The 6,754-nt window shown below is 57.0% G+C and overlaps 1 protein-coding gene across 3 annotated transcripts; it reads left to right on the forward strand.

Annotated features, from left to right (window-relative positions):
- The first annotated feature begins 3,484 nt into the window (after window positions 1-3,484).
- Ankrd65 (ankyrin repeat domain 65) lies at window positions 3,485-6,754 on the forward strand. Of its 3 annotated transcripts, XM_047516274.1 has the most exons (5): window positions 3,485-3,818; window positions 3,958-4,172; window positions 4,270-4,804; window positions 5,328-5,459; window positions 5,718-6,754. In XM_047516274.1, the coding sequence occupies exons 1-5, from the start codon at window positions 3,765-3,767 to the stop codon at window positions 5,772-5,774; spliced, it is 993 nt and encodes a 330-aa protein (XP_047372230.1). In that variant the 5' UTR covers window positions 3,485-3,764; the 3' UTR covers window positions 5,775-6,754. The 3 variants fall into 3 exon arrangements, with proteins under 3 accessions (XP_047372230.1, XP_047372133.1, XP_047372295.1); XM_047516177.1 differs by having other exon boundaries at window positions 3,486-3,865; window positions 5,328-6,754; XM_047516339.1 differs by having other exon boundaries at window positions 3,486-3,818; window positions 5,328-6,754.

Consider the following 6,754-nt stretch of genomic DNA (forward strand, 5'->3'; position numbering starts at 1 on the left):
AACTCGGCCTGGCATTGGGGCCCTCCTCCCTTCTGTCCCGCCCTTCCCACCCCCCACTTCCAGCTCCCCTACACAATGACTTCATTTCATAGATCTTGACTCTAACAACTGCCCTGTCACAGCTGCCACCTAGAGGCCAGACACCCACCCCACTTCCCGGCCCTGGCTCTCTGCTGGTCCCTCATCTCAAAACCCAGGCCTTCAGCCTCAGTGATGTGGAAGACCCCTGTGACTACTTAGTAGGGCAGATCATGGGAAGTGCTCATTGTGGGACCTGGCACACAGTAGGTACTCAATAAACACCAGCTAAGATGACAAGCATCCTTTGTGCGTGAGTCCAGTTCATCCTGAAATTGGGTATAACACAGATTTTCAGATGATGGGAATACATGTTCTCTTACTGTAAGGCGGATAAGGGTGTCTCTAGCCCAGCTGAAAGCCCACCGATTGCCTCCAATATTACTAACATACCCTGACAGTCAACAATCTTACACATTGTACAGCACTTAACTGACCACACACTGACCTAGCTGACGTATTCTCCCACAGGCAGCTTTTCACTTTAACTTTTCTTCTGACACTTTTCAGCCCTCTCCAGCTAGCCAGCTTCGTTCAAACCCATGGAAAGGAGTCGGGGCATGACATCAACAACGGATAGCATGTGATATGCCCCCAGCAGAACAGCTGAGCCTCCCCTGCCCCAACACACAGGGAACTCAATTGTTTCCACTGGCACACCACACGCACCAAGATGTGATAGTGGCTGTTTGTATATTCCAGTAGTGAATTTGGGGTGAAAATGTTGCAAAACCACCCTTGCTGGGCAAACACTCTGCCAGTGAGCTACATCTGCAGCTGGCAGAGCATCTCTCTACTAAGCTCACCCTCTCCTCAAGGCCATCCTTCCTTCAACCAACGTTGAATTGCTGCTGCATGTTGAAGGACATTTTTCTGTTGCTATAACAAAACACCACAGACTGGGTAATTTGTAAAGAAAAGGTATTTATTTAACTCAGATCTAGAGGCTGGGAAGTCCAGGAGCATGGTGCTGGCATCTATCCAGAGCCTATACTGCTTCATAACATGGCAATGACAGAGCAAGCCTGCTAGATCAGGTCTCCCACACACACCTCTCTCTCTCTTTTATTCACAGTGCTGGGAATAGGAGTCCAGGGCCTCACACATGCCAGGAAAATGTTTTACCACTGAGCCAGTTCCCCAGCCCACTCTCTTCCTATGCTTACAAAGCCACTAATGCTATCAGGGAGGCCCCTCCCTCATGACCTCAACTAACCCTAATTAGCTCGCAAAGACCCCAGCTGTAAATGCCATCAACATACAACTTTGGGAATTAAATTTCCAATACGTGCACTTTTGAAGGACATATTCAAACCACAGCATGGTGCCAGGAACTGCTCTTGGCTCTGGACTTCAAAGGCCTGCGCTTCAGAAGTGAGCCTGAGCTGCTGCCCCAACATCCCTGTATTGGTCCAGAGGGAAGCCCAGCCCAGCAGGGCCAAGGCAGAGCCTGGGAAGGCAGGCAGTCCAGGGAGCCACATGAGGTCCACCTGCCCATTCTGGGAGGGTGGCACAACCTCCCCGGCTACCATGAGGTGTGGGTCTTTCCACTGATCCCCCAGGTACAGCTGCAGCATGCAGATGACTCCTCAGCAACAAGTGCGGCTGTCCCCTCAACTTAGGATCCTCCTGTGAGAAAAGGGACATGGGAATGGGGGGACCTAGAACAGAACTCATCTTGCTTTGGGTGTTTACATCAGTCCAGAGCTCGCTGCTGCTTTGCTGGCCAGCCTGTGGAGTGTACCCTCATGGACTGTCCTGTTCTAGGAGAGGAAGTCGGCCCCTGAATGAAATAAACATCGGGTATGGCTGCACACGCCTGTAATCCCAGCTGCCTAGGATCACAAGTTCAAAGCCAGCCTCAGCAACTTAGTGAGACCCTAACTTGAAATAAAAAATAAAAAGGGCTGTGGATGTGGCTCCGTGGTTAAGCGTCCCTGGGTTCAATCCCCCGGTACCACAAAATAAAATTAAATAAACAGACCTTTGTGTTGTGGTAAGTGGCAAGAAGAAAATAGGACGGGGTTGGAGACAGAGGTTGCTTCAGCTCCGTGGTCAGGCTCCAGGGCTCTTGTGGGAGGGTGTGGGGGTGACCACTGAGTGGACTGATGAGGTCCATGGGGGAGGATCCAGGTGGGCTGGGGGTGGGAAGGGGCCCTTCGCTCTGCTTGGAGACCCTCCCTTGGGCACCTGGAAGGGCTGCCCACTAGGGGGGTAATGAGGAGCCAGGGTGCAACCCTTCATACACCTCATCCTCGGGAGACTGGGGGCACTGGGGGTGGTGGTCGGGGACGGGCAGCCCCAGTGCTGGGCTGCTTCCCATTGACCAGCACAGATCTCTGCGGGGCAGAGATGCAGATGCTGCTGAAATGAAAAAGGATCAAAGTCACGCCATTTTGCTCTGATGTGACTCCCTTGAGTGCTTGCTTATACTGTTTTCAGCCTCCTGAAGCTGCGTCTGTGTTGACCCTACAGCAGGACCTTCCCGCATGCCTGACTGTGGCCCTGGTGTCTGACCAAATGACTCTGAAATGTGTCATCAAAACAATTCTCTCATGTGACCAAAATATCTGTCTCAACAGGGTCTTTCTGACCCACGTGTGCTTCCGTTGATCTTGTGGTTTTTACCTTTATGAACTCTGTAGTTCCGAAGTTCAGGTGCTGGAATTCTTTGAGGTGTTAGTCTGCTCCCAGCCACTTCTTGCCTGGCCTGTGCGTTAAAGGACCATTTTTCCCTTTCAAGTTTCCTCAGTACGCATGGCGGTTTGCAATTCTCGTGCACTCCGTAACTGCCACTGGAGTCAGTCTTCCCAGTCACAGGCCCAGCCTCCCCTGCCCAGCTCTGGGCACATGGCCAGCCTACCCTCCCTGCCCCAACACCCAGAGTCAAGATGCCCACCTGAAGACCTCTGGCAAGACCACTTTCCACCCAAAACAAGGTACTTAGCAGCCCCTCTGGCAGAAATGCCCCCGCTCGCTTTCACCCTCTCTGCCCAGGTGTCCGTCCTTCCATGACTTCCACTGACCCAACTCAATCTGCTCTCCAGGGATTGACTCCTTCCTGCAGAAGGAGTCTTATGAGGGTCAGCAGGCTGAGACTGGGCCAGAATCAGCACGGAGAGGACACATCCCTACCACCCCATGCCACTGTGTCCAGGTGTCAGTGGTGGGCCTCTGCCCTTGTGTAACAGGGACCTCACCTGTCCTCTTTTCCTCAGCCCTGATCCAGCTCAGGAGAGGTGGTTCCAGCCTCAGGTCCTTTAAGCCAATAGGAACAGGAGCAGGGGTGGAGCAGGGCCAAGGGTGACTGGGGGCAAGTCCAGGCACATCAGCGACTATGTTCCTGTGGGGGTTGTAGGGGGAGGAGCTGTCACCCAGGGGCATGTTCCTGTTTGCCCTTCCCAAACTGCCCTGCCTTGGTTCCTGGCAGAAGGTCTGAGGGAGGCCAGGCAGTCACCAGGGGTACCGGTGCCGGGCAGGGGCTGCAGGCAGGCAGGCAGAGTTTCCCCTTAGATTGCTGGGTGAACAGGGCCAGTGGCTCCAGCTTGGCCCAGGAAGAAGCAGGACTTCCTCCTGCCTCCTGCTCTCCTGCAGCTCCAGCCTCTCAGGTGAAACACCCCACAATTCAGCCTGCAGAAGGAATCTTATGGGGACAGTCACCAGGCTGAGACTGGGCCAGAATCAGCATGGAGAGGACCCCCCAGCCAGAGGACAGAGCCCCTGGACCAATTCTCCCTGGGGTAACTGCAAGTCAAGCTCCTAGGAAGGCAGGGTGTCCATGATGGAGGTGTGTGTGGGGGGGTGCTTCCATGTTGGCCTAGGACACCTGCGCCCATAATTCAGAAGCCGCCAAGGTGAATGCAGGTCTGCTCTTCCCAGGTCAACTCCAACAGGCCTGAGCCTAGGGAGCAAGACTGGGCAGACGCTGCACAGCAGGAACTGCGGTGGATAGAACTCAGCTCCGAGGCCCCAGAAGGCGGCACAGAGGGGCCTGGCGCCCCCCAGAGCCAGGGGCGCCTGCTCCAGGCCGTGTGGCACGGTCCTGCCGGCTTGGTGGTTCAGTTGCTGAGGCAAGGGGCCAGCGTGGAAGAGAGGTAAGCCCGGGCCTGCCCAGGGTTCCTTCTTGGGGAGGGGCAGGAGAGGATCTGGCCAGCAGACTGCCAGCGCCCTGACACCCTTACTTCACTACAGGGACCGCTCCGGAAGGACCCCTCTGCACCTGGCCGTGCTGCGTGGCCACGTGCCCCTGGTGCGCCTCTTGCTGCAGCGCGGGGCCCCGGTGGACGCAGCTGACTGCGCGGGGCACACGCCGCTGCACGAGGCCGCCTGGCACGGGCACTCGCGGGTGGCCGAGCTGCTGCTGAGACGAGGGGCCCCGGCGGATGCACGCTCGGTGAAGGGTCTCACAGCGCTGCACTGGGCCGCGGCGTTGGGCCACACGTTGCTGACCGCGCGCCTTCTGGCCGCTCCGGGCCTGGGCCCCGAGGCGACCGATGCATTTGGCTGGACCGCAGTGCATTGGGCGGCCGCCGGCGGGCGGCTGCCGGTACTCGAGCTGCTGGCGGCGGACGGGGCCGCGGACTTGGATGGTGCCCTGCGGGTGGCGGCGGCGGCCGGGCGCGCGGCGGCGCTGCGCCTCCTCTTGGCCCGCGGGGCGCGGGTGGATGCCCCGGACGGTTCCGGGACCACGGCGCTCGTCTTGGCGGCCGGCCTGGGCCGCCAACAGGTAAGTCCTGCCTTCCCCGGCAGTGGCCTGATGCCTGGAGGGGGCGCAAGGCAAGAAGCTCCAGGGCCGCATTCACTTCATCGCCCATGGGGCCTGGCGGACGCAGAGGCCAGACAGGTGGAGGAGGCGGGAGCGCAGGACAGAGGCACCTAGCGGTTGCGATCAGCTGAGCGCGGACTTGGCTGTACCTCTCCTCTTTATCATCTTGCCATCTCTTGGTGACCCGGGGACAGTGGCTTGCATTGCTACTTCATTCTGGTGGCCGGCAGCAACATTTATCCACCACCTGGTCTTCACTTGAGACGGCTCTCAGGCACCAGAGGAGGACAGGAGGCACTGCAGATTCTGGAATCTGATTTCAGCCTTGTGGGGAAAGGGGCTGCAGGCTGTCTGAGGTTCTGACACATTTACTAAAGGGAAGAGGTCAGAACAGACTGGGATCAGGCAAATGTCTCCTAGCCCCAGCCCCTCACCCACCTGGGTCGAGGCCTGCTCATGTCCTCCCCTCTCCTCCTCTTTCTAGGACATTGAGGTGCTGCTGGGCCATGGGGCAGACCCAAGCATCAGGGACAGGCACGGCCGAACTGCACTCCACAGGGCTGCCACTGGTGGACATCTTCCTGCTGTCCAGCTCCTGGTAGCCTGGGGAACTGAGGTAGACGCTCAGGACTCACTGGGTCTCACACCCCTGCACTATGCGGCTCTGGGAGGCCATGTGGAGGTTGCTGGCCACCTCCTGGATAGGGGGGCACAGGTCAATGCTGCTGGCTGGCTCCACAAGACCCCCCTGCACTTTGCTGCAGAATATGGCCACAGTCCTACCATGGAACTCTTGCTGAGCCGAGGGGCTAGTCCTGCTCTGAGGACACAGTGGGGTGAAGTGGCTCAGATGTCCAATGGGGGCCTTCCCCAGGTGCTGTCTGCCTTTCAAGGAGAGCAGCAGATGCACTCAGGGCTCACAGCCCTGTAGTCCCACGCAACCCTCTGTGAGACTCACACAGCAGCACAGAAAGCTCCTAGCCCAGAGGGGCCCAGCTCTTCTCTTCTGGACTGAGATCACCTGCCAAGGTGGAGAAGTTCAAGTGAGAGGTTCCTGGGGATGAGGGGAGAGAGACACCTAAGACCGGGTCACTGGCCTGTGGCCAGACCTCAATGCCCCTTCCCCTCAGCTCCAGCCTTCTCCACGCTCTTGGGTAAAGACTGCGTCACAGCAACAGATCTGACTCAAATTGATGGTCTCCCTTTGTCTGTCCACCAGGGCACCCCCTCACCTGTTCCTGTACATGAGAGTGTTCCATTTCCTTAGATTTTGTATTTTCCTGTTTGGCTTCCATTAATCACAGAACCAAACTAACGGCACGGCTGTTCCCATCTCCCTTCCACCTCTGCTGTGGACCCCCTCCTCGGTACCTCTCACAAGCCAGGCCTGTGTCCCTGCTCATTGCCCAGGGTCAGCTCTTCTGTACCAGGGTCCACTGGAGTTATCCAGACTAGCCAATTCTAAGCTGTTGATCATGCTCTGCCTCTCCAGTGGAAAACCAGAGAGGGTCCTGGCCTTTCCTTGCTTGCCCTGTCTCCTGACCACAAGCTGGTGCTTCCGTGTGTGGCCCTGCATGCCATCGCAGGGCATGGTATGCCTCCACCTCTGGGAAACCTGACTAACGACAGAATCTTCTTTCAATGGCACTTGCTTCTCCATGACCTCACTCAGTCATTTCTGTAAACTTGAATCCCCAGGCTGGTATCTACAGGCTAGTACAACAGCCTGTAGTCCTAGCACTTGGGAGGCTGAGGCAGGTGGATTTCTTGAGTTCAGGTGTTTCAGGCCAGCCAGGGCAACACAGTGAGTCTCTGTCTCAAAATAACAAAAAAAGTAGTTGTTATGTATTTATATTGGTACTGGGGATGGAACTCAGGGCCACTCAACCACTGAGCCACATCCCCAACCTG

The sequence above is a fragment of the Sciurus carolinensis genome, chromosome 1, assembly GCF_902686445.1.
Source record: "Sciurus carolinensis chromosome 1, mSciCar1.2, whole genome shotgun sequence".
In the NCBI taxonomy this organism is placed as follows: domain Eukaryota; kingdom Metazoa; phylum Chordata; class Mammalia; order Rodentia; family Sciuridae; genus Sciurus; species Sciurus carolinensis.

What these genes read in the sequence shown, in the direction of transcription:
- Ankrd65 (XM_047516339.1), top strand. Translation starts at nt 3,765, where the DNA reads ATGGAGAGGACCCCCCAGCCAGAGGACAGAGCCCCTGGACCAATTCTC. An exon ending in GGGGCCAGCGTGGAAGAGAG is followed by an intron (nt 4,173 to 4,269) that starts GTAAGCCCGGGC and finishes ACTTCACTACAG; the next exon opens with GGACCGCTCCGGAAGGACCC. An exon ending in CCGGCCTGGGCCGCCAACAG is followed by an intron (nt 4,805 to 5,327) that starts GTAAGTCCTGCC and finishes TCCTCTTTCTAG; the next exon opens with GACATTGAGGTGCTGCTGGG.